The 26,578-nt window shown below is 51.0% G+C and overlaps 2 protein-coding genes and 1 long non-coding RNA gene across 8 annotated transcripts in view; 2 read left to right on the forward strand and 1 right to left on the reverse strand.

Annotated features, from left to right (window-relative positions):
* MEFV (MEFV innate immunity regulator, pyrin) lies at positions 1-17,251 on the forward strand. Of its 5 annotated transcripts, none has more exons than XM_051836247.2 (10): positions 1-300; positions 2,921-3,661; positions 5,091-5,431; positions 5,698-5,886; positions 8,626-8,856; positions 9,646-9,668; positions 11,212-11,327; positions 11,495-11,527; positions 11,842-11,874; positions 12,037-17,251. In XM_051836247.2, the coding sequence occupies exons 1-10, from the start codon at positions 24-26 to the stop codon at positions 12,585-12,587; spliced, it is 2,535 nt and encodes an 844-aa protein (XP_051692207.2). In that variant the 5' UTR covers positions 1-23; the 3' UTR covers positions 12,588-17,251. The 5 variants fall into 5 exon arrangements, with proteins under 5 accessions (XP_051692207.2, XP_051692206.2, XP_051692209.2 ...); XM_051836246.2 differs by having other exon boundaries at positions 2-300; positions 11,200-11,327; XM_051836249.2 differs by having other exon boundaries at positions 3-300; positions 5,797-5,886; positions 11,200-11,327.
* Positions 10,898-26,578, reverse strand: part of LOC138846929 (uncharacterized) — a 99,218-nt gene continuing 83,537 nt past the window's right edge. For both annotated transcript variants that reach the window (XR_011384453.1, XR_011384454.1), the window contains exons 2-3: positions 17,193-20,153; positions 10,898-17,017 (exon numbers count right to left, since the gene is read on the reverse strand). This is a non-coding gene — a long non-coding RNA (uncharacterized lncRNA). The remainder of the gene's footprint in view (positions 17,018-17,192; positions 20,154-26,578) is intronic.
* ZNF200 (zinc finger protein 200) overlaps positions 17,673-26,578 on the forward strand; it is a 10,347-nt gene continuing 1,441 nt past the window's right edge. The window contains exons 1-4 of the mRNA XM_002722789.5: positions 17,673-17,800; positions 18,502-18,805; positions 19,410-19,498; positions 19,793-19,919. Coding sequence (XP_002722835.2) covers positions 18,559-18,805; positions 19,410-19,498; positions 19,793-19,919 — 463 coding nt within the window. The 5' untranslated portion in view covers positions 17,673-17,800; positions 18,502-18,558. The remainder of the gene's footprint in view (positions 17,801-18,501; positions 18,806-19,409; positions 19,499-19,792; positions 19,920-26,578) is intronic.

Here is a 26,578-nt window from a genome sequence, read left to right on the forward strand (position 1 = left end):
CTCAGACTCTGCTGGTCAGCGCCATGGCCAAGACGCCTAGTGACCACCTGCTGAACACCCTGGAGGAGCTGGTGCCCTATGACTTTGAGAAGTTCAAGTTCAAGCTGCAAAACACTAGCCTGGAAAAAGAGCACTCCCGGATTCCCCGGGGCCAGCTGCAGATGGCCAGGCCGGTGAGGCTGGCCACCCTGCTGGTCACCCACTATGGGGAGGAGCATGCTGTGCGGCTGACCCTGCAGGTCCTGCGGGCCATCAACCAGCGCCTCCTGGCAGAGGAGCTCCACCGAGCGACAGAACAGGGTAAGGGAGCCAGGCTGACTCCTGGCCCAGCGCTGGCTGCTGGCTGCTCCTGGGAGGGGAGACCACGCTCTGACCACGCGCTCTCACGCGGGCTTAGGAGTCCCAGGCTGACCACGGCCAGGGCAGCTGTGGCCGAGGAAGCCCTTGCTTCTCTCTGGCCTCCGCAGCGGAGTGAGGACAACTCTTACGCTGAGTGCAGGTCAGGATCGGGACAGGCAGGTGTCTGATCCTGGAGGGTTCTTCGCTTTGTGCAGTGCAGACAAGAATCTTTTGGGGAGCAAAGTGAGCCTGCGGACCAGACGCGCTACCAGGGTGGACGCATAATCTCATCGTGCCCCATCTCATTCCGGTTGTGAATCCCTCTTTGGTCATGTTGCCGGGCGCTCAGGCATTCCCGAGAGGGCACTCTCCCTTCCTTCCTCCCTCCCAGGCCTCTTCTACTGCTGCCCTTCTGCTGTGACCAGTGTGGCCATTTGATTGTTGCTTTTAAAGACCTTTGTGAGAGTCTGAGTGGGCCTAAGACACAGGCTCTTTGATGTCTGAACTTTCCTTCTATCTCTAAGATTTTAAGAGACATATCAGAAATATGTTTCGTGTATGTCTATGAGGTAGAACTAGGTAAGCTGCCTAAGTTTCCAACTCTTTGAAAGAGTAATAGAACTCAACCCATAATCTGAGTCTGGTAGAATTTGCTAGGTAGAATTCTACATCAGTTTAAAATTTTTTATTTATGCATTTTATTTGAAAAGCAGAGAAGCAGACAGGCAGATAGAAACCTCCCCCCGCCCGCCCCAGTTCGCTTCCCAGTGCCTGCAATAACTAGGGCCGGGCCAGGGGAAGCACAGCGCCAGAAACTCAGCACAAGGCCCCCAGGTGGCGCGGATCCAAATCCCGGAGCTGCGTCTGCTACCTCCCGAGGCGCGCATTAGCGAGAAAGCGGAGTTGGAAGCAGAGACAGGAGGTGATCCTAAACGCTCCAAGAAGCGAAGCAGCAGCTTAACCTTAGGTAACCTTTGGTTACCCTTTCATGTCCTAAAACATGATTATTAGCATCTTTGAGACTGAAACAGCTTGAATAACTTATATTTTCAAAGAAAGCAAGCAGCAACTTGTTTTAAATACCCTTAGAGTAATTCTGATAAAAGCTTCTTTAAGGGGCCAGTGCGTGGCACAGTGGGTTAAGCCCGGTCTGCAGTGCCAGCATCTCATATGGTCGCAGTTTGAGGCCACTGTGATGAGCTGGGGAATGAACCAGTGAATGGAAGATTTCTCCGTCTATCCTTCTCTGTTTCTAACTCTAACTTTTAAATAAATATTTTTTAAAAAATATCTTCTTCAAATCAAGTATTAAGGAGAGCTAGTTACAGGTTCTCTTCATTTCCTTATTAGAGAGTAATTTTTCTTCAAACTGTGTCCCAGGAAGATATTCCAGAGATTTTTTTTTAGAATTGAGCAAGTCCTTGATTCCAACTTTATTACTTTTTGTACTTACAAAATAAATGAACACGCTCATGGTAGAATGTATCAACAACCAAAGTGTAAAATATTGGAGTGGGAAGGTGTGGCACGGCAGGCTGCCACTTAGAGCGCTGGTTCAAATCCCAGCTACTCCACTGCTCATGCAGCTTCCTGCTAGCGCGTTCTGGAGGCCGTGGCAGAGTCCATGTATGGCCTGGATGGAGATCCAGGTTCCCGGCTCAGCCTGGCCCAGCCCTGGCTGCTGCTGGCATTCGGGAAGGTAACTAAAGGACAGGAAACATCTCTCCCTCCCTCCACCTGACCCTGTGGCTCTGCCTTTCCAGTGGATGATATATAAACCTTCAAGCACTGGCAGCCTCAGGTACCCCTGAGTGATGGGTCAGGCTCTCCTTGAACTATTTTTTATGTAACCTTTCCTGACCTTTCTGTGAAAACAGCAGCCTGAAATTTCTAGGCAAGCTGTTTTTCTTTGAAAAAGTATTTTGGGAAAATCAGAGTTAGAAAGAAAGGGAGAGTTCACTCCCCAGATGGCTGCAATGGCCAGCACTTGGCCAGACCCAAGCCAGGGGCTTCACCTGGGTCGTCCACACGGGTGCAGAGGCCCAAACACCGGGCCACCCCCACTGTTTTCCCAGGCCATTAGCAGAGGGCTGGGTCAGCAGTGGGGCAGCTTACCCCGTGATGCCACCCGCTGGCCCAGGGGAGCTGTTTTTTTAAAAAATCCCCATACGTGCGCTTACCTGGGGGAGTCAGGATTCGCTTCAACTCATGCAACCAAAGGAAAGTACAGGACTGTTTTCTGAGTTTTGTAGTCTTCCGAGGTTGGGTGCTGATCAAACACCTGCATTCTTCCTTACGGATTTTTAGGTGAATTTTGTGCATCTCTAAGGATAGCTGTAGATTTCCGAGTTCCGTACAAGATCTTCTCGGAAGCAAGCTCTCCTTAAAAAGTCTGAAAAGTACTGTTTGGGAAAGGGCGCGGAAACCAGGGTGCTCTCGCCGGGTGGCGGCCGCTGAGGTAACTGCCGGCCGTCCAGAAGGTTCTCAACGTCACCCGCCTGGCTTCGGGGCGTCGCGCCTCTCTCCCGCCCTCGCCGCGGTGCGCGCGCAGCCTCACGGCCCCGCCCCGTTGTCGTTGCAGAGTGTCCGGCCGCAGGGAGGGCGCCCGGGAGCCCGAAGGCGGCCGAGGGCCCCGAAGGCGAGGGGCAGCGGCAGAGCGGGGACGGGGCGGCCAGCTCGCCGTCCGGCCAGCCTGAGGCTGGGCGGGGGCCCCAGAAGAAGCCGCAGGTCAAACGGAGGGAGCCGAAGTGCCTCGGCGTGGACGCCCAGGGCAGGCCGGGGGCCAGGAGAAGCCCCGTGCTGGGCCGGCCGCCCGGGGACAGGCCGGGCCCGACGAGTGCCCGGCTCCGCAGGAACGCCAGCTCGGCCGGGCGGCTCCAAGGCCAGTGCGGGGCCTACCCGGGAAAGACGGAGCAGAAGAAATTGGAAGTGTATTTACCTTCCGGAAAGAAGCGACCCAAAAGCCTCGAGCTCATTTCTTCGAGAGACCGAGAACCCCCGAATCCAGGAACTCTGCTCCCTCAGGAGGAGGCCGGGACCCGGAAGCCAGCCTCAGCAGCCACTCCCCGGGGAGCGGCCACTCACGATGCGGAGGCTGCCCAGGCCCTCGAGAAGAGCTCCAGGAATCCAGACCATTCCCTGGCCCCGGGAGGGAGAACAGTCAGGAACACACTTGCCAATGCAGCGCCGACTGGAGGAGGAAAACCTACAGCGCCCTGCGGGAAAAAGGGAACTGGGGACCCAGAGACCCCCGCGGCCGCGGGGGAGGCGGCAGAGGGTGCACCCCAGGAAGCCGCAGATCCAGACCTCCTCCCCTCTGCAGGTGAGGAGGAACCCCAGAACCCAGAAGACCCGGCTTCCGTAGCAACCGTGGCCTGTAAGGCTGTGACCTCCAATTTCCTTTCGTCCCCGCTGCATTTTTATCATGGGATTTCCGGGTGCTTCCTGGGAGTCCCTTTGTGAATCGGAGGCAGGTTATGGGCCCTGAAAAAATGCAGACGTGCACCCCTTCTCCAAACGCGGAGATGAGTTCCAGTTACTCCTAGGATCCTCTGGTGTTCTTGGGAATCCCAGGGCTGCACGTGCCGCAGGGTGAGAGGTGGAAAATGAGTGGGTGAAAGTCTCCCCTTCCCGCAGGAGCCCCCGGGGGTGTGCCAGGAGGCTGGGACGGCACAGTCTTCACTTTCCCTGGGCAGGGAGGGGGCTTCGTGGCTGAAATCCTGGGTCCTTCCTGCTGATGACACAGGCACCAGGATTATGTTTGGGGATGACAGAAACCCCAAAATGACAGCAGCAGAAACAACCTGGAGGTGCGCTGCCCTTCCACATGAATGACACGCGGCTGGCCCAGGCACCCCGGCTGTGCCGCGGCTGCTTTTCTGCTCCTCCAGCTTGGTTCTTGAGCCCACGGTCTCAGCAGGATGGAGGCACCAAGGCGGATGGTAGTGTTAGGGAAGTTTCTAGAAGCCACTCATCCCCCCTCCCTTTACATCCCTGAGGCCACACCCATTCCCAAAGGAGGCTGAAAATCGTGGGTTTGGCAGTGCAGCCGGGAAGGCAGCCACAGGGACAGCAATTAACTGTCACAAGAGGGAGGAGAGGGTTACGGGGCACCAGCAATGTCGGTTTTGGATGTGCTATGCTGTGGATTCTTGGGGCTCTGAGGGGTGGGAGAGAAAGGGTGTGTGTGTCTGTTGCTTGTGTCTCCTGTCATTTCTGCTTTAGGAGGTCACTGTGACAGTCGTGAGGTAGAGCTAGCCTCCCACTGAGGTCTTCCGGGCGAGCTGCATGCGGAGCCCGATAAAGCCGCCTCCTTTGCTTGTCCTGGATGCCTCCCGAGCGGGCGCGGCCAGGGCCCATTGGGTCAGGCAGCGCTTTCAGCTCATGCTGCGCCTGAGGCACCAGGTCACGACTCGCAGGAGCTCCCCTTGGGAGTCGTGGGCAGTCTGGGGCAGCTTTCCCAGAATGACTTGCTCTTTGTTACGCCGCCTGCTAGACCCATGTCTAGGAAGGAGAAAGGCCTAGGATTCAAGGCAGGGACCACGGTTCTTTCTTAAATGCCCAAAAACCAAGTCTTGGAGTATCAGGCGGCTTAGCCCTGGGCTCTCAGCTCCCCGGCACCTGCGCTGCCTCACTGCGTGGAAGTCGGGGGTGGCCGCATGCGCCGTAGCCGAGGGCTCGTGTGCTGTCGTGCTGGACAGTCCCTCTTGGATTTACCACTCAAGAAATTTTTCCACTGCCACTGTCCCCAGGAAGGCCACAGGACAAGGCTGTATGTCCCCTGTGCCACACCCAGGAAGGAGACCCAGTTGGTACTACCTGCAGGCTTGATTCCTGCAGCTGCCCTGTGGCTCCTACGCACCCTAGGGCCTCAGGCGGCCGCCTGCCCGGCTGCCCACACTGCCAGGTCTCGCTGGCATGGAAGAGCTCCCGAGGGCTGAGCCCCCCGCCCCTGCCGCACTGTCAGCGCCACATGAAGCAGCTGCTCTTCTGCGAGGACCACGGCGAGCCCACCTGCCTCATCTGCAGTCTGAGCCAGGAGCACCGAGGCCACCGCGTGCGCCCCATCGAAGAGGTCGCCCTGGAGTACCGGGTAGGTGCTCACTCACTGCCCAAGGGCTCTTCTTGGCCACACACTGGGACACATGGGATATTTGTCTCGGTTCCCCAGCAGCTCTGGGATGCTGGTGCGTTAGGCTGTAAATGGCAAGAACACAAACCAGAACTGACTGGTTTTGTAGCTCAGAGATCCAGGGGAGGCGGTGGGAGGTCCCTGGGGCTCCCTTTCCTCGCTGCTTCCCCAGCCATGGCGTCGGCCCTCCTCTCTCCTCTGCCTCCTCCCTGTGCACCACACTTCAGCACCCTGAGCTCCGCTCCGAGGCAGATTTTCCTGGCCAGAGCTGGGACCAGCTGGTGACGGGAGCCGAGTGTCTAAACAAGTGCCCTTGCCAGGAGCAGATTCAGAAGCAGCTGGAACATCTGAAGCAGCTACGAAGATGTGGCGAGGAGCGGAGGTCCCAGGGCGATGAGAAGATGGAGAAATTTCTGGTAAAGTCCTTGCCCCTTCACACTCGGGGAGGGTGGTGTCACAAGGTCAAGGCAGAACCGGCCTCCGGGGTGAGTTCATCACTTTCTCAGAGTCACGGCCACGCCAGATTCCCATAAATACAATTTGTTGGCCTTCACTGTTGAGCTGCAGACAGGAGTGTTGCTTCCCTTTCTTCCTGGAGATGGAGATGCCCAGCCCGCTAGGCCTGGGTTTGCAGATGCAGTCCACTGGATGCACCTGCCTCCTCCTCTGGTTCCCTTCTGTACCCAACTGTGCTCGTCAGCTTTCCTACAACTAAAATACCCGAGGCAACCAACTTTATGGAGATGAAAGATTTATTTAGCTCACAGTTGCAGAGGTTCAATTCCAAAATCAGTGACCCACTTGGTTTAGCCCCTGATGAGAGCCTTGCATGGCGATGGCAGAGTGTGCAGAGGAAGGATCAGAGAGAGCCTGGAAGCAGAGGGAGATTGGGCCCAACTCAGCCTCTTTCAAAAAAAATACACACACTTGAAAGCCATAGAGAGAGAGGGAGAGAATCTTCCACCCACTGGTTCATGCCCCACATGGCCACAACAGCCAGGGGTGGGCCAGACCAAAGCCAGAAGCTTCTTCCAGGTCTCCCATGTGGGTACAGGGACGAAAGGACTTGAGCTTTCTTGCACTGCTTTTCCCAAGCCATTAGCAGGGAGCTGGATAGGAGGAACAGCTGGGACTCAAACCAGCACCAATATGGGATGGCTAGCCTTGCAGGTGGCAGCTTTACCCACTACGCCAGAATGTCCCCTCTCCCCCCAAATCAGTTTCTTAAAACAACCTTCCGCGGCTCACTAGGCTAGTTCTCCGCCTGCGGTGCTGGCACACCGGGTTCTATCCTGGTCAGGGTGCCAGATTCTGTCCTGGTTGCCCCTCTTCTAGTCCAGCTCTCTGCTGTGGCCTGGGAGTACAGTGGAGGATGGCCCAAGTGCTTGGGCCCTGCACCCGCATGGGAGACCAGGAGAAGCACCTGACTCCTGGCTTTGGATCAGTGTGGTGCGCCAGCCGCAGCAGCCATTGGAGGGTGAACCAATGGTAAAGGAAGACCTTTCTCCCTGTCTCTCTCTCTCACTGTCCACTCTGCCTGTCAAAAATAAAAAAATAAAAAAAAATAAAAAAACAACCTTCTCAAGAGAACTACATTCCAAAGGCATCTGAGGGTCTAAGGCTTCCCACCAGGCCCCACCTCCTAAACACCACAATTAAGTTTCCCACCCTCCTAAACCATTAACTTATGACTGGGGTTTAAATTCCTGCTTGAGTTCAGGAGCCAAACTGCGTCCCAGTGGTACCATGAACACACCTCACGCAGGCATGGGTAAAGGCAGTGCTGGTGCTGTGGCACAGTGGGTTAAGCCACCGCCTTGGACACCGGCATCCTGTATCAGCGTGATGGATCAACTCCCAGCTGCTCCACTTCTGAACCAGCTCCCTGCTAATGCAGCTGGGAAGGCGTCAGACAAGGACCCAAGTGTTTTGGCCCCTGACACACACATGAGACAAAGATGGAGTTCCTGGCTCCTGGCTCCAGCCTGGCCCAGCCCCAGTCATTGCTGCAGTCGGGGAGTGAACCAGTAAACAGAAGATGTGTTTGTGTGTGCGTGTGCGCGTACCTCTCCCCTTCTCTGCCATTTGCCTTTCAAATAAATAAGATTTACTGTAGTGAAATGAAGGCCCATTCCATAATCCCAGATGGCTAGGAACCGGTGGGTTGAAGCAGAGGTGAGGGATGTCCCCAAGAAGAGTGAGGCAGGACTTGGGCTGTTTAGGGAAACAAGGGGTCACTCGCAGTAACACAGGGCCTTCCTCCTCGGATTCCATTTTTTCTCAGACAGAAGTGTGTCATTATAGGGAGAATGGCAGGAAGGGGAAGGCTGTAGGAGAATGACTGAATAAGACAGTTTCTAGGGTAACAGTTTACACCGGCAGGGATCATCCAGAAGCCGACACTGGTAAAGGAAAGTTGTTAGAAAACAAGGTATTTGCATGCTTTCCAATTACCATTTGGAGGGAATCATCTGTGTTTAGAATAGAGCTCTGGGAGACCACTCTGAGGATTTGAACAGCAGTGGGCCAGCTGGACGCTCTGCCTCCAGATAGCATGCACTTGGAAGAGCACATGACATCAACTGTGTAGCTCCCTTGCTCAATGCGCAGCCTGAATTGAATCATGGGCAAACTGGCCAGACAATTTTAGATTATAGGCCAATGAACAAAGAAGTGGGCTTTTCCTCTTTCCCCTCAAAGAATCTACATAATCACAAACAATGACAGCACCAAATGATATGTTTTTAATTAAAAAAAAAGATTAATCCTATCCTCTTGAGATAAAAACAAGACCGTGTGTGGGTCTGGGGATGCTCCCTTAGGGAAAGCAAAGGGTGGTCTGGGGCTGCATGGCCTCTCTGAAGCAGCTTCCCAGGGACCACACACAGGAGGCAACAGACCACCTGAAGATTGGCCTCTGTGCAACAGCATTGGAAGCCAAGTTCACACAGGCAACCCCATAGAGCCACTGTCAAGGGCACCTGTGTGCCAGCTCTTCGGGGGCAGAAACAAGTCTCCAGCCGGGAGCACAATTTGGAGGTCATGGCCTTGTCTGTGCGTAACCCCAGGGCATCTGCAGCAGGAGTGGGATGCTGGGGAACACACGGTCCACCCCCAGCACTGACTCCTGTATCTCCCTGTCCCCTGTTCCCCAGAAACAAACTGAAACCCAGAGGCAGAGAGTCCGCTGCCAGCTGGAGCAGCTGTTCCAGTTTCTGGAGGAGCAAGAGCAGCTGTTTGTGGCCTGGCTGGAGGAGCTGGGCCAGACCATCGGCCAGGTCAGGGAGAAATACGGCACCCGAGTGTCCTGGAACATTGCCCTTCTCGATGAGCTGATTGGGGAGCTGGAGGCCAAGCAGTGCAAATCAGAATGGGAGCTCATGCAGGTGAGTGGTCGGCTGGGCCTTCCCCTGCCCACTGTGCCTATTAGTCTGACATAGGCTCCCAACAGAGTCAAGCCCTGCCAAAGCCATGGGGCCTGGAGCGGGAGTTGGTCTTGGTGACCCATGATGCCTTTTGTGCCCAGACCCTTTTGAAGAGGTCTCTCCTGGCTGGCGCCGCGGCTCAATAGGCTAATCCTCCGCCTTGCAGCGCCAGCACACCGGGTTCTAGTCCCGGTCGGGGCACCGGATTCTGTCCCGGTTGCCCCTCTTCCAGGCCAGCTCTCTGCTGTGGCCAGGGAGTGCAGTGGAGGATGGCCCAAGTGCTTGGGCCCTGCACCCCATGAGAGACCAGGATAAGTACCTGGCTCCTGCCATTGGATCAGCGCGGTGCGCCGGCCGCAGCGTGCCGGCCACAGCGGCCATTGGAGGGTGAACCAACGGCAAAAGGAAGACCTTTCTCTCTGTCTCTCTTTCTCTTACTGTCCACTCTGTCAAAAAAAAAATTTTTTTTAATTAAAAAAAAAGAGGTCTCTCCTGAGCATGAGGTGGACCCGGGGGTCTCTGGCGTTGTCCAGAAGAGGTTAGAGGGCTGGGGTGCAGCTGCAGCTTCAGACTGGCAGGGCTGAAGTCTCAGGAGACCACGAAGACTCAAGGAGAGGCACTCCAGTTTCACTGCCAGCCCAGGGTTGGGATTCCTGTAAGGGCAGGAGCAACCTAGAAGTCCAGGAGCCCAGGGGTCAGCACGGCCTCCAGGAGACTGGTAACTGACAGCTGCCCTCTTTTCTCTCCTAGGACATCGGAGTCACCTTGCACAGGTACAGAGAGGTCTTGTGTCCCCTTGGGTGTCTCTGCAGCAAGCATTTGGGGGAGCTATTCCCAAGCCCTGGGTCTGTGGCTCCAGACTCCTCCCTTTCCTTTCAGCTTCCTGGAGCCTATCTGGATTTGTGCAGGGGAAGGGGAGGTCTGGGGTGGAAGACGGGGCTTCCATGTGGCTCTCCTGACAGCTGCCTCTGTAGAGTTGCCTTTGGCCTCACTGAAGGCAGCACTTCCCAGGAGTCTTTGGTGTGGGCTGGGCTGGGCCAAGCCCAGCAGGTGGGGGTAGGAGGGAAGGAACGAGGCTGCACATTAGGGTACCTGGGGAACTTTACAAAGTCCTGATGCCTGGGCCACCACACCATGCCAGGGGACAGTGCTGCCAAGCCGCCACACCATTATAATGTACAGGGGACTTCCAAAGCAACTGCTAGATGGTGATGGGTAGGGTGGTATTCACTTGCCCTCAGCAATCATGGCACAGAGCTCTAGGGGTGGGACCCCGGGGTTAGTGGGCTTTTAAAGCATTTTGCTAGGAGGTAGAGGAGAGAGGGTGGTAAAACATGCCTAGCAGGAAACTGCCACTGATCATTTTTAGATAGTTCAGCGTGTGTGTGGAGTGTACTCAGTACTGTGGTGCAGTCGCGACATCCCTCCATCTCCAGAACTTTCCCACCTTCCCGCACTCTGGCCCCAGTAAACACCACCCCACTCTCCTCTCCCCCATCCCACCAGCCACCAGTCTACTTTCCGTCTCTGTGAATATGACTGCTCCAGGGACTTCACACAATCATTGTCCTTCAGGGTCCTCACGTTCCATCCGTGTTGTCGCTTGTGTCAGAATTTCTTTTCCTTTTGTAGCTGAATAATATTCTAATGTGTCTATACCACATTTTGCTTATCCATTCATCAGTTGATGGGCATTTGGATTGCTTGGACCTTTTGCTATTATGGATAATGTGCTATACACATGGGTACAAATACATGTTTGGCATGCTGCTTCCAGTTATTTCGGTATATGCCCAGAAGTGGAACTGCTGCATCATACAGTAGTTCTGTTTGATCTTTTGAGGAACTACATGTTGTTTCCCACAGCGGCTGCCTCGTTTCACATTCTCACCAGCAATGCACAGGGTTCCAATCTCTCTACATCTTTGCCAGCACTTGTTATTATCAGTTGTTATTTCTATGATAACCAACCTAATGGGTGTAAAGTAGTATTTCATTATGGTTTGTTTTCTCATTGTCATTTTTATTTTAATAGAACAAAAAAAGACAAAGTATAAATAATTCAACATAGATAATTCTAACAGATAATATCAATAACACTTTAAGGACATTATTAAAACTCATTCCTCAGTAGATGTTAATCTGTGACCCAAGTTGAGGAGCACTCTTTAGACTTCTGAGTCCAGGGAGGACTCTGCTTTGCAGATCCCAGGCTGGGCTGGTGTGCTCTGTGGACACCGTTCCTCCCTTCCAGCTCACAGGGAATTGGGCCACCTTCTTGCTCCAATTCTCTCTGGCCAACAGTCTCATCTTTAGGGCCAAGGCCGTGACTGTTCCTGAGCCGTGGGCCACTCCTCCCGAGGTGAAAGAAAAGATCCAGCTGCTCTACCAGAAATCCGAGTTTATAGAGAAGAGCATGGAGAGCTTCTCAGGTAGGTGGGCACAGGGCAAGATGCGCAGCACCTGCCCAGTTCCTCCCTGGGATCCACGTAGCCCAGAGCCTCTCACTTCCCTTCCTCATCTCCCGTGCATTTCAGCTTCTTCCCAGTCTGTGCAGATCTGTGTGGTTTAACTTGAGCTTCTCTTTTCCCCTTTTTAGAAACACTGCATTCAGAAATGGAAACATTCAACGGTGAGTGCAGTCCTGTCCTGGCCAGGGGTTACTGTGATATTCCCTTACACTGCTGGTGTCAGGGCACTCTTTGGAACAGGGGATAAAGGGCATGGCAAGCCAAACAGGATCCCGTGCAGTCCTCTGTGCCTGCCTTGATGGCTGTTACCTTCTTATACCAGAGTCTCCAAGGCCGGCCTGGGTGCTGTACTCAAGCAAAGATGCAAGGCCCTCAGCAGCGGCCTCCTTGTCTCTCCTTGCCATGGGGGAAGGGTCACTTAGTCCCCCCGGACAGGACTGATCAGGACTTTTCCCCCATTCTTTTTTCTCTGTAGTTCCAGAACTGATCAGTGCTCAGGCACATGCCGGTAAGTACACAGATCAAGACAAGCAGGCTTGGCTTGCCGCATCCTTGTGTGTCCCCAGTACATTCTAGAAGAGCAGTCCTGTCTTTGTGTGCTGGAGGTAGGGAGAGCCCTGGGGGAATGTGGCCTGTGGACCCCGAGCTAGTTTCCCAATTCTGTCTGCAGTGAATGTGACCCTGGACGCAGAAACCTCCCACCCCAACCTCATCTTCTCTGATGATCTGAAGAGCATGAGACTCGGAAACAAGTGGGAACGACTACCCGAGGAACCAGAGAGATTCGACAGCTGCATTATTGCCCTGGGCTCTCCCAGCTTCCTTTCTGGCCGCCATTACTGGGAAGTGGAGGTTGGAGACAAGACAGCGTGGATCCTGGGCGTCTGCAAGGCATCCATGAGCAGGAAGGGGAGCATGATTCTGTCACCAGAGAATGGCTACTGGGTTGTAATGATGAAGCAAAATGAGTACCGGGTCTCCACCTTCCCTCCAACCCGCCTGTGGATGAGGGAGCTGCCCAGGCGTGTGGGCATCTTCCTAGACTACAAGACTAGAAACATTTCCTTTTACAACGTGACAGCCAGATCCCACATGTACACATTCACCAGCTTCTCTTCTTCTGGGCCCCTTCAACCTATCTTTAGCCCCGGGGCACATGATAGGGGGAAGAACATGGGTCCTCTGACCATCTGTCCGGTGGGTGACCAGAGACTTCGCTGAATGCCTCACTGTATCATCTGGTTCCTGGCCTGTGTCTTGCATTTACACAGCCAACAGTCCTTAGTGAACACCTCCTGGGTGCTGGGTGCCACATGGAATGTAATGAAACCAAAGAGCTCACCAAATTATAGCAGAGGCTGGTGAGGGACGGAAATGTTGGTCAACAAGGGTGAAGAGAACACACGTGCTGGCAACATGAAGTGGATTTCAGAGAAGGAAGTGTCGACTGTTGTGTAATAACCCTTGTGTGATTTAGCACTCCCAGATGCTCCTGAGGCAAAAAAACATCCTGCCCTTATCTTCCCTCAGAACCTCAGGCAAGGACGTGTGCTCATACTGAATCTGCCCACTGTGAAGACATGGGATGCCAAGATAAAATACAAACAGACTGTACTGTAATAAGAATATCTGTGTGCTTGGATTAATAAACAAATTCTTAAAGAGAACTGGCTGGACCTCGTGAATACATCGATTATAGAATTTGGTCATAATTTGTCACTCGGTTGATCACTGTGGGATGCATCCTATTTTCCTGCTGAATAAATACCATCAAAGAGATGGGGCTGCAGGAAGAGCACTCAACAAAATTCCAAGAGACAGAGTAACCTGGCACGGTTTGACTCAGAAAATCTGCGGGATCTCAGGTGCTCTGGTTCACACATATCCCCTCCATCATGCTCTACTGAGAGATGGAAAGAGAAGGGATAATAAACAGGAAAAAGAGAATCAAATAGATCCTGTCCCAACTCCTCTTCCTACTCTCACCACTGGAGTCTCAGCCTCATGGGCTCTCCATGGACTTGACTACAGCATGCACACACGCTCTGCTTTCTTCATGGCACTTTATTCTGCATGTGGAACCCACAGGCTGACAAAACGCATGTGCCCCATTGCTTCACTGTTCCTTTTGGTTAGTTGTTACTCCCAATCCTCTTTTTTTTTTTTTTTTTTTTTTTTTTTGACAGGCAGAGTGAACAGTGAGAGAGAGAAAGAGAAAGGTCTTCCTTTTGCCGTTGGTTCACCCTCCAATGGCCGCCGCGGCCGGCGCACTGCGGCCGGCGCACCACACTGATCCAATGGCAGGAGCCAGGTACTTATCCTGGTCTCCCATGGGGTGCAGGGCCCAAGCACTTGGGCCATCCTCACTGCACTCCCTGGCCACAGCAGAGAGCTGGCCTGGAAGAGGAGCAACCAGGACAGAATCTGGTGCCCTGACCGGGACTAGAACCCGGTGTGCTGGTGCTGCAAGGCGGAGGATTAGCCTAGTGAGCTGTGGCGCTGGCCCCAATCCTCTTTTGTCATAAGGTTTCCAAGAACAGCTTTGTGTGTATCTTCTACAATCTCCCCAGATATTTTTTTCTCCTGTATTATTCCTGCAGTGGTTTCTGCATGTGAAATATCTAATAGTGCTTGCTACAGCTGGCCATAGCATCTTTCAGAAAGATCTTTTAAAAATTCTTGCCTGGGGCCAGCATTGTGGGCACCAGTTTGAGTCCCAGCTGCTCCACTTCGAATCCAGCTCCCTGCTAATGTGCTTGATAAAGCAGCTGAAGATGGCCCAAGTACTTGGGTCCCTCACATCCACATGGGAGATCCGAAAGAAACACCTGGCTCCTGCTTTGGCATGGCTAAGCCTCAGCCACTGCAGATATTTGGGGAGTGAACCAGCAAATGGAAGCTCTTTGTCTCCACCTTTTTCTGTATAACTGAATTTCGAATAAATCTTTTTAAAAAAATCATGCCCAAAGCAGTGTGTATCATTAAAAGTTTTCACTGATAAATAGGGATTAATAGAATCTGGCCCTTGTTTTTCTATCATTACCTACTGGTAAGGCTGTGAATTTTTGCATGTGAATTTCTGCTTTTTTGTTTCGTTACATGAAAACTGTACAGCACTGTAGCATGGGGTTAAGATGCTACCTACAATGTCGGCATCCCATATAGGCTCCTAAATCCATGTGGGAGACCAGGATGAAGCTCCTTTCTCCTGGCTTTTGCCTGGCCCAGCCCTGACTACTGCGACTATATGGGGAGTGAACTACCAGATGAAAGATCTCTGTCTCTCCTTCCAACTGTGCCTTTCAAAGGAATAAAATGTTTTAAAAAATAAAAAGCCACATACCATAATGCCAGCAAGATTCAGTGGTTTTTAGTATTCAGTATGTTTATGAAGATCACCACTGTCTAATTCCAGAACATTTTATTTCTCCCAAAAGAAACCCCAAATGCATTAACAATAAGTCCCAGGTACTAAGTCCCACAGACACTTTCTGTGTCTATGGAGTTGCCAATTTTTTTTTTTTTTTTTGACAGAGTGGACAGTGAGAGAGATAGAGAGAAAGGTCTTCCTTTGCCATTGGTTCATCCTCCAATGGCCGCCGCACTGTGGCCAGCGCACCATGCTGATCCAAAGCCAGGAACCAGGTGCTTCTGATCTCCCATGGGGTACAGGGCCCAAGTACTTGGGCCATCCTCCACTGCACTCCCTGGCCACAGCAGAGAGCTGGCCTGGAAGAGGGACAACCGGGACAGAATCCAGCGCCCCGACCGGGACTAGAACCCGGTGTGCCGGTGCCGCAGGCAGACGATTAGCCTAGGGAGCTATGGTGCTGGCAACTATAATGTTTTAAGGTTTATTTGAGAGTGAGCGAGTTCCCATCCACTGGTTCACTCTCCAAATATCTGCAACAGCTTGGGGGGGTAAAGGTCAGAGTCACGATCCAGGAACACAATCCAGGACTCCACTGTGGATGGCAAAAGCCCAGTTACTTGAATCACCAACCACTGCCTCTCAGGGTCCACACAGTGGGAAACTGGAGTTAGGAGCCAAAGCTGGAAATCAGAGATGAAGACTGCTTGAAAGTGCCCAGAAGAGAGGCTGGTAAATGTGTTGATGTGGGGTCTTGGTGTCTCATATAAAAGGCACTCTGATATGGAACATGGGTGTCTTAACAAGTAGCCTAACTGCCCACTTCTTGTCTATATAGCCATACTGTAACGTGTTATCAATGCTTTATTTCTTTTAAAAAGCACTTTTTTCATTTGAAAGGCAGAACCACAGAGACTGGGGAAATGGCTACAACAGCCAGGGCTGGGCCAGGCCAAAGGCGGGAGCCTGGAACTCCAACTGGATTTCTCATGTGGGCAGCAAGACCCCAGGAACTCCCACCATCTTTTGCTGCTTTCAAAGCACATTAGCAGGGAGCTGGATTCCAAGTAGAGCATCTGGCACTAGAAGTGGCACTCACATGGGATGCTGCTGTTGCAGGCTACTGCTTAACCAGCAGCACCACAATGCTGGCACTTATTCCTTTAAAAAAATTTATTTGAAAGGTATAATGACTGGAGCAGAGGGAGCTCAAACAATCTTCCATCTGAAAGTTCACTTCCCAAATTCATGAAACAGCTAGAGCTGGGTCAGGTGGAAGCCCGGAGACTTGAACTCCTTTTTTTTTTTTTTTTTTTTTTTTTTTTTTGACAGGCAGAATGGACAGTGAGAGAGAGAGAGAAAGGTCTTCCTTTCCCATTGGTTCACCCCCACAATGGTCGCTGTGGCTGGCCACGCTGATCCGATGGCAGGAGCCAGGTGCTTCTCCTGATCTCCCATGCGGGTGCAGGGCCCAAGCACTTGGGCCATCCTCCACTGCACTCCCGGGCCACAGCAGAGAGCTGGCCTGGAAGAGGGGCAACTGGGACAGAATCCAGCGCCCCGACCGGGACTAGAACCCCGGTGTGCTGGCGCCGCAAGGCGGAGGATTAGCCTAGTGAGCCGCGGCGCCTGCCATCTGGAACTCCTAAATGGGTGACAAGGGGCCCAAGCACTTAAGCCATCTGCCGCTGCTGTTCCAGGTGCATTAGCAGGGAGCTGGATCCGAAGTGGAGCAGATGGACCTGGGACACGTGACCACATGGGATGCCCCTGAAGGGTTAACTTTCTCTGCCACAGCGCCACCCCAACCTATTTTAATTTACCACTAAGAAAAAAATTGGGGCCGGGCGCCATGGCGTAGTAGGTAAAGCCCGGGGTGCGAGTTTCAGTCCTGGATGCTCCACTTCCGATCCAGCTCCCTGCTAATGCAACTGGAAACGCAATGGAAGATGGCCCAAGCCTTTGGGCCCCTGCACCCACGTGGACGACCCGGAAGAAGCTCCTGGCTTCCCACTGGCCCAGCTCCTGCCATTGAAGCCATTTGGGGAATGAACCAGAGGATTTAAGACTTCTCTCCCTCTGTAACTCTTTCAAATAAGTAAATCTTTTAAAAATTCGTTTTTATTTTTACTTCTGTCATCCTGCTGAAGGCTGGTGCTACACATAAGAGGTTGTCCGAAATCTGATCAGTGTCTTCACGGGAAATGAACCAACACGGAAACAACGCCCAAAGACGCTGCTCCGCTTCCGTGAGAGGCCGAACGTGAAGGACGCACGGGGACTTAATCGGAAAATAAGATGTCAGGTCCAGACCGCAGAATCTGGCGCGATGACCACGGGGAAGATAGCGCAGCTCCGAACCACCCACCGCCCCGCACGGAGGGACGGCTGCAAGAGCGCCTGAGAAATCGGCGAGGGCGCCCACCGCCCACCGGCCGCCCGCGCGGCCCCTTTACCTCCCAGGGCGCTGCGGGGAAACCTGGGCGCCGAGCACCGCCTTCCGGTCCACGACGGCGCTGTTTCCGGTTGTTTCGTGCCTGCCCCGCCCCACCCGCTGTGCCTGGCGGCCTCCCGTTGGTAGTTTGGAGTCGAACTACATTTCCCAGAAGGCCGTGCACGCTCCGGCGGAGCCTGGAGCGGTGCCAGCCCGACGTTGAGGACTGGAGCCAGCCTCCTGCCTTCTGTCTCTCAGGAGCAGCGGCAGAGCGCGCGGGGGCTGCCAACCTGACTGCCCCGGTCCCTGAGAGCCCCGCTGCCCAGCCCCGAGACTCGCTCTTTCCGGCGCGGACTGCCCGCTCCGAGAGGGGAGACCAAGCTTTTCCACCGGAAGCGGGCAGCGGGCGTGACGTCACAGTCGCGGAGGCTCCCCGCCTCCCAGAAGGCACCGCGTCGCCGCCGTCCTCCCAACTGAAGGGGGCGCGTCAGTAGTCCTCGGCGGCCTGTGAGGACACTCCCGAAGGGCGAGGCTGGGCTCGGGCTCTCGCTCCAGGTCTCCGGTCTCCTCCCGAGGCTGCGTCTCTGAGCCGTTCCCAGCGGGCGCCCGGGGGCAGCAGAGCCCGGAGAGGTGAGGGGTTCCGCGAGAGCGGGAACCCGCTGAGGCGCCCTGTGGGACCGGGTCGTGATCTGTCGCTAGGGGAGCCGGGCCGGATGGGGGACCCGGGTGCGCGCCCCAGGCAGTGCCGTCGCCTAGGCTTTGTGGTCAAGGTGCCCCTCGGCCGGAGGAGAGACCTCAGGGCGCGCCTGGGCGGGCCAGAGGGGAGTGCTCTCAGCGGGGCTCTGGTCAGCCGCGCACGTGTGCACAACTCTCGCAGCCTAGCGTTGGCTCGCCGGGAGGGTCGTCAGCGCCCCCACCCGCCCCGAAGCGCCCCCGAGAAAGCTGCGCGTGATAATGGCCAGACCCCACGACCCGACTGCGTCTAAGCAGACTGGCGGCGGCATTAGCGCCCTAGTTCTCGTCTTCTAACCCGTTGCTCTTTCTGAAGGCGTGAATGAAGCCGCTCTTCCCGCTGGTTCGGCACTTAGTGTTTCCCAGGAGGGTGGCCCGTCGCCCCCTTCCGGTTGGCTCTGGAGCCGTGGTTCTGTTCCGAGCGTCTCCTTTCGGGCGGTTCTGGGAGTGTCCTGCCGAGGGCCTTCCACCTCAGTTGACTTCCCTGCTCCAGCCGCCTCCGGATTTAGGTCTTCCGTGGCCTCGCTACCAGGCCACACGTTGGAGTGCAGTGGCGCTGTGCCGGTCTCGTGGGTAATGCGTGGTTTCTCTGTCTGCAGCCTGGCTCTCTGACAGATTTCCTTCGGTAAGAGTGTACTCTGTGGTTGCAAGGCGTGATGGCTGCCAAAGTGGCTCCTATGCCCCCAAAGTCAAACCAGTCCTTTATCCTGAGAGTTCCTCCGGACTCCAAGCTGGGCCAAGACCTACTTCGCGATACCACTAGTGGGCCCAAGACCATCCACCAGCTGGTGCTGGAGCACTTCCTCACCTTCTTGCCCAAGCCAAGCACGGCCCAGCCCAGTCAGAAAGCCAAGGAGACCTTGGTTATTTTGAAGGATCTGAGCGCAAGCCTTCAGAACAGAGGTGAGAAGCACATGCTTGTCTGACTGGGAGAAGGGGATTGTGCTAGGGGCTGAGATCGGCTTTTGTGGTCGTAGATAATCCAAGTTAGCTTGGTGGGTATTGAAAAAGGAGTTTATTCTGTCGCGCTGTTGGGAAGAGGAACTTCTTCCTGAGCGAGAGCTTGAGTGATCTGCTGGGTGTGCAAGGTCGCAGGAGAAGCACTGTGCGTGCTTCTGTAGTGTCGCTGTTACCCAAGCATTCTGGGTGATAAGCCTTTTTAGAAAAAGGAAGCCAAATTACCAAGTTGCCTTCAGTTTATGTGGTGGTTTAGAAATTTTGCGTTTGCTCTAAATGTCTTCGCACTTAGCCTGTCCTCAAGCTCTGCTTTGGTAGCACTATGGGAAATTTTGCAAGTGACTTAAAATAATCCTTTTTTCCATAATGAAGAGAAACCTCATATAGGTCCAGGCCCTCAGGTTTGTGGTGTGGACTCTGTCAGGGCTCACAGGACGAGCAAAGGCCGTGAGCTCCTGCTGCAGAAGTGAGGACAGCCTGGTCTCTGGTGTAGGCAGAGTCCGCGTTACGTCACCGAGCTTTTCACTAACTACAGCTTCCTCTTTCCTAGTGCATCTTCACCCCTTAGTGAACCTTCTGCCCAGAGGAGTCCCACAGAAACAGGAGACAGTGTCTCTGTGTTTGAAAGCTGACCCGAAGGTGGGTTCAGTTTTCCCATTCTCCCTGAGTGCATCACCTTCTCTGCTCTGGCAGCCTTCCCTGCGCGGCCAGCCCGTGGGTACAAACACATCCTTAGGAGTCGCCTCCTTGGTTATTTTTTTTCTGCTTTTCCACTGGCTCTTCTCACCCTGCTGTCCGGTCTGTGCTCTACCTGGGTGGGACTCCGGGTCCCTTTCACTGTCCTTTTTTATCTTCGTGTCTCAGTCTTTCTTACCAGCAGATCTGTCAAATAACTTCACTTATTAAGAGGGAAGGGACCTTTTGTTCTTTCAGGAGCTGGTGGTCTTTGAAGATTTAAATATATTTCACTCCCAAGAAGAATGTGTGAGCCTGGATCCTAGTCAGGAGTCCACCTCGGAGAAGGAAGAGAGCAGTGATGTTGGAGAGATGGTGTTACTAGGTAAGAAATAAGTCCTGTGTGTTCTAGTTAGATGTTACTGGGAAAGCACAGCCCTCATCTCTTGGGCTTTTGAGGGACTGTTCACAGCTGTTGAGCGCGTGTGCATGCTTGCGGTTTATCTTACCCTGCGTGGCAGAACCTAGGCACAGAGTTGCAGCTGTAAGCGGCAGTTTTCCTTGTATCTTGGAAGCAGTAGAGGAGTAGAGGCAGAAGGAACTTTTAGTCAGGCAGGACCTGCAAACAAACAGAAATGTGAGCAGACTGTTTCTGTACCATGTTTTGGACCTTATTCTCACAGGTATATCTTGAAGTAGTATTTTCAGTGGTGACAGAACTAAGTGTACCCTCCCCCCTTCTCCCTGGCCATTTGTTTTGTGTTCAATACTTGTGAATCCAGCTAGTACGGGGGTAGTGTTAAAAGAGTTCGTGGAAAAATGGAATTAACAGGTAACTTGACTTTGTTGCAGAATACTTTGAAATTGTATATACAGGTCTTCAAAAATCTCATGGCAAATACAACCATGCCTGGATTTTTTTTCCCCACCAAAATAAACTTACTTTTTAATTCCATTTTCCACAGACTTTTAGAAGTACTTTTCTATAGGTGTCAGTATTGCCTACCTTTCATGAAAATGGTATCTGACACTTATTGAACACTTACGTGCTGGGCAGTAGTCCAAGTACTTTGCATGCATTTGTTATCTCATGCATTTCTCTAAATAGTACTGTGAGGTGTAGAAAGTATTGCTACCATTGCAAAAATTAAAAGAAAAAAAGGAAGAGGGAGAAAGGGTGGGATGTATCATTGTGTGCTTAAAATTATATATATGAAATTTGTTCTCATATCAATTTTTAAGAAGATGAAAAAAAAATTACTACTACTTTACAGGTGATGGACTGGGGCAGAGAGAGGTTAAGAACTCTGTTAAAGTTCACACAGCTCTAGCAGTAGAGCAGGGATTTGGACCTGGGGAATCTAACAAAAGAGCCTGCAGTCGTGGTCCAGAGCTGTTCTGCCTCCTGGTTGCATTTCTCATGATTTTGTCAGCGAATCCCATACGCGGTTGATGTTCAAGAACATGTTTATTTGGCTTCATTTCTCAGTAATGGTTGGCAAGCATGTCCAGTGCTACATAGGAGCTGTCATGACAGCAGGCTCTGTATAACCTGCCTAGAGGTGATTCAACTTTTCTTTAGTAATGCACCACTACAGTAGAGGCAGATGTGCTCACAAATGTCTTTCCTTAATGCCTACGACTTTTTACTTTGCCTACAGGGCTGTTTGTTTCTGAGGCTGAAGTTGAGCAGAGATTAGGTTTGGGGAGTTGGCCTGAGGCAACAGGAATCATATCAATATGACTATGGAACTCTTAGCTCAATTATACTGTATGGTCAAGGTTAGTGGAACATAATGAGCCTCGTTCATTTCCCCTAGGTTGCTTTATGTGGTATTTATTTTAGAGAAGAGTATAAAAGGATCAGATTTATTCCACTTGTTTTCCTGTATCTTGGATAAAGCTAGCATTTATTTTGGGTGTCTGGTTGGTGAGTGTATTGCCAATTCCAGGAACACTTTGGCCCTGCACTTTGGGGCCAGGAGACAAGATCCTCACCCTTCTTCTGCCCACACTCTGAGGCCCATGATTTGGCATTCACCAACATTTCGTAAATGCTACTTGGTTCTTTTCCTTTAGTTAGGGTTGGATTCTAGAATTGATATTCAGGTTATAAAGACAGGGAATACTGTGTTCCTGCCTTCCATGACTCTAATCTGGCCTGTAAGATAAGTCATTCACATAAAAAAGATAAACAATGTAAAATTGGTATAGAGATAAAAGTGATCACCAGGTTGAGACAGGATTTGGTTTTAGATGACATTAAATCTATGACAGAAAATAAAATGAGATTTTCCTCTGGGTCTTTGAAAGTGGAGATTGGAGCACAGGTGTAAAGATGTAGAGATCTGGGAGTCATCAGCATATAGTTAAAAGAGTAACAGTCGGTTTGCAAAGGGAAAAGTAGAAGGGACAAAACCTCATGGTGACAGGAGTCAAAAGTTAATCATTAACACAGGGGAGCAGAAAAAATGTGTCGCAGCCCAAGTGAGCCACATAAAAATATGGAAAAATATAGAGAACTTAGATTCTCAGTAAGGTGGTTCTTAGGGTTTTATTTGTTCTCTAATGATTGATACTACCATTTCAAGAATGAGGAAAAATGACTAACTACTTAAACTATGCAACAAATACTCAGTAGATTCTAAAATGAAAGAGTAATATATTAGGATCTATCACAATGCAATACATCTAAAAATTAATGCATTTGAAAATAAAAATCCTTCCAACTGGAATTTTTAAAACTGTTCACTTTGGATCAAAGAGAGAAAAATATAAATCAAAATGGCCTAATTTTCCTAGAAAATACTATAACCTAAATGGTATAACCTAAAAGTGATGCTCAAAAGAAAATTCATAGCTATAAACATGTATTAAGTTAGAAAGGTGAGAATAATTAAGCTAAAGTAACACCTTGACAGTAGGGACTCCATTTTAGAGCACCCGAGATTCCATCTTGAGAAAGCACCCCCACCGTGAGACTATGGTCTGAAACTAACTATGGTCTAAAACTTAGACAATGACAGCACACTGCATTCCACTTGGCAGAGCATAGAAACTCCCTATTATGATTGCTGAAACTTAAAACAGGTAGGCTGCACCTGGATTAATGTCAAGATTGTGATTGATTTTGGTTTTGCCTAGGCCTAGGTCAGCTTGCCCCTAGGAACTGTGTATTTCCCCCAACCCTGATCCTAGCAAGTGTGTATTCCCCCTTCCCTCCCTGTGATTTTTGCCTTTTTGAGTTCGGGGTTGAGAGAGTTCTTTAGGGGATGAGCCCACTCTCCACTGCTGGCAATAAAGGACTGTCAGACTTTATCAATGTGTGGTACTCCTCTGCACTCGCTCATATACAGCATTTCGGAGGCCCCAGTGAGATCTGTTGACTGCCCTGGGAAGGTCTCACTCCCATCCTTCCAGGTTGGTGCTCTGGCTGTAGAGGAGGCACCCCTATGGGTGTTCTGATCCACCAACCTGGGAGGCTCGGCTTTACCTCTCCACTGACTCAGGTCCTCTTGTAAGTCAAAGTCAACTCCTATCTTCTGGTGGTGACTACTGAGTGCTTGGATTTCTGATGAGATACCAACACAAGTCCCCTTCCGATTGAGCACGATGGCGTTAGGAAGTAAGATTCTGGTCTGGTTAAAGAAAGGCCTTTCCTAGATCTAATTTGTTTTCTGTCATTGTGGCATGTCGTTACTGTTATTCTTGTCTCTGTCTCCTACTTGAAACATTAGGACCCTAAAGTTAGGAAACAATAGAAGTGAAAATGAAGAAAGGTACTAATAAAATTATAAATTAATAAGCTAAAGATAGAAAAAAGAAAACTAATAAGTAGAAAGGTTTAAATAAGGCAATTTCCATAGTCAATTGAAATTGTCAAAAAATTACATCTCAACCAAGACAAAGCACCAGCCTCAGACAATTTCAAAGAAAATTCTTCTAAACCTTTAAAAATCAGATAATTCAAATGCTATAGAGACTTCAAAAATGTAGAAACAGAAGGCAAGGGACTTTGGGGTACAGTGGGTTAAGCCACTGCCTATGACACCAGTATCCCATACAAGCACCAGTCCGAGTCATGGCTGCTCCACTTCTGATCCAGCTCCCTGCTAATGGGCCTGAGAAAGCAGAAAATGGCCCAAATGCTTGGGTCCCTATCCCCACATGGGAGACCCAGGTGGGGTTCCAGGCTCTTGGCTTCCACCTGGCCCAGTCCTGGCCGGTATGGCCATTTGGAGAGTGAACCAGCAGATGAAAGGTACGTCTCCCCCTGATTCTGGAACTCTACCTTTCAAACAAATGAATCTTAGAAGGAAATCTTCCAGATTCTTTTTTTGAAATTAGTTATAAGAATACCAAAACTGGATAAAGTTTGCCATGACCAAATAAGATTTATTCTAGGAATACAAAAGTAACTTGTCATTAAACTATTAAGCATAGAAAAAAATCACAGAAAATCTATATCTTAGAAAAGTTCTAAAATCATTTTCATAGCTGCCAATTCAACAAAATTTTCAAACCCCTTTTTCATAAGAACATTTAACAGAATACTAATTATTGGATGCTGCTTTAATCTGATGTTTATCCTTTCAGCCAATAATAAAGTGTTCCTTTAATAGAAACGGGGTGGCATTCTCACTAAAATTAGGAGTACTTCAAAGAAGCCCATCATAGTGAAAACCAGCATGTCAGTCACAGTGGACTGCATATATGACGGTGGTCTCATCTATCGCCTAGAGATGTCATAGCCATCTTATTTTGTATAGGTACCCTGAATATTGCCCATGTAACAAAATTCCCTAACAATGCATTTGTCAGAGTAGATCCCCTTTGTTAAGTGATTCATGATTGGCCAGTATCTTTAAATAAGTAAATAGATATCTAAGAATTTGAGCAAAAGAGGCCGGCGCCACGGCTCACTAGGCTAATCCTCCACCTGCGGTGCTGGCACACCACGTTCTAGTCCAGGTCGAGGCGCTGGTTCTGTCCCGGTTGCTCCTCTTCCAGTCCAGCTCTCTGCTGTGACCCGGAAGTACAGTGGAGGATGGCCCAAGTGCTTGGGCCCTGTACCCACATGGGAGACCAGGAAAAGCACCTGGCTCCTGGCTCCTGCCATCGGATCAGCGCAGTGCGCTGGCTGCAGCGCGCCGGCCGCGGCAGCCATTGGAGGGTGAACCAACGGCAAAGGAAGACCTTTCTCTCTGTCTCTCTCTCTCACTATCCACTCTGCCTGTCAAAAAAAAAAAAAAAAAAAGTGGAGCAGTCAGGACTTGAACTAGCACCCATATGGGATGTTGGCACTGCAGACAGTGGCTTAACCCACTGTGCCACAGAAATCCTATCTTTCATAACCAAATGGAGACCATTATGCTTAGTGAAATAAGCCAGTGCTCAAAAAACAAATATCAGGGCCAGTACCGTGGCATAGTAAGCCAATCCTCTGCCTGTAGTGCCAGTATCGCATATGCGTGCAGGTTCGTGTCCCAGCTGTTCATTTCCCATCCTGCTCCCTGGTAATGTGCCTGGGAAAGCAGTGGATAGAGTACAGTCCAAGTCTTTCAGCCCTACTTTGAAACTAATAAATAATCTTTAATGGATGGATCCTTTTGTATGTTTAAACTACAAATCACATTTTGGTTCCCTCCCTTTCCAATATTTATTCATTTTAATCCCTTTTTCTGCTTTAGAAAAATTTAATTAATGATGTTAATATTGATAGCAAGTTTCTTTTTTTGAAGATTTATTTATTTATTTGAAAGGCAGAGTTAGAGGGGAGAGACAGAGAGCTTCCATCTGCTGGTTCACTTCCCAAAAGGCCACAACAGCCAGGCCTGGCAGGCCAAAACCATGAGTCAGGAGCTTTTTCCAGGTCTTCCTTGTGGGTATCAAGGGCCCAAACACTCGGGCCATCCTCTGCTGCCTTTTCCAGGCCATTAACAGGGAGCTGGATTGGAAGTGGAACAGCCGGCACTCAAACCAGTGCCCATATAGGATGCTGGTGTTGCAGGTGTCAGCTCTACCTCCATGCCACAGTGCTAGCCCCAGATGTACTAATTTTCTTAATCAAAAAAATTTCAGTAGGGGGCTGGCGTGTGGTATAGCAGGTTAAGCTGCTGCTGCTTGGGAAAGAAAAAATGTTAATAATACATTAAACATCTTTAAAATGCTAAATCCAATAGAGATTCACATTCCCACTAAGGCATATCTGAACCCATTATTTTCATTTTGCCAGTTGCAGTAAGCTTTTTTTTTTAAGATTTATTCATGGGGCTGGTGCTGTGGCATAGCAGCCACCTACAGTTTATTTATTTGAAAGAGTTATACAGAGAGAGAAGGAGAGGCAGAGAGAGGTCTTCCATCCGCTCATTTACTCCCTAATTGGCCGCAATGGCCAGAGCTGTGCTGATCTGAAGGCAGGAGCCAGGAGCTTCTTCCCGATCTCCCACATGGGTGCAGAGGCCCAAGGACTTGAGCCATTTTCTGCTGCCTTCCCAGGCCACCGCAGAGAGCTGGATTGGAAGTAGAGCAGCTGGGACTCAAACTGGCGCCCATATGGGATGCCAGCACTGCAGGCAGCAGCTTTACCCGCTGTGCCACAGTGCTGGCCCCAATAAATCTTTTTTAAAAAATTTATTCATTTGAAAGACAGTTACAAAGAGAGGGGAAAGATGAGAAATCTTCCATCCACGGTTCACAATCCCAGTGGCTGCAACAGCTGGGGCTGGGTCAAGCTGGAGCCAGGAGCTCCTTCTAGGTCCGCATAGGTAGCAGGTGCCCAAGCACTTGAGCCATCCTCTGCTGCCTTCTCAGGCACATTAGTAGGGAGCTGGATTGGAAGTAGAGCAGCTAAGACTTCAGCTGGCACTCCAATATAAATTGCTGGCCTTGCAGCAGTGGCTTACCCGCTGTGCCACAATGTTGTCCCCCAGGTAGTAATCTCATTTTATGGCCAAATAATAAGAAAGGAAAATGGACAATGGTTGACACTATCTGCCAGTTGTCAGATTCCGGATTCTGAGGATCATTGTTATGTGAGAAATC

This window comes from Oryctolagus cuniculus, chromosome 19 (assembly GCF_964237555.1).
Source record: "Oryctolagus cuniculus chromosome 19, mOryCun1.1, whole genome shotgun sequence".
Classification (NCBI taxonomy): domain Eukaryota; kingdom Metazoa; phylum Chordata; class Mammalia; order Lagomorpha; family Leporidae; genus Oryctolagus; species Oryctolagus cuniculus.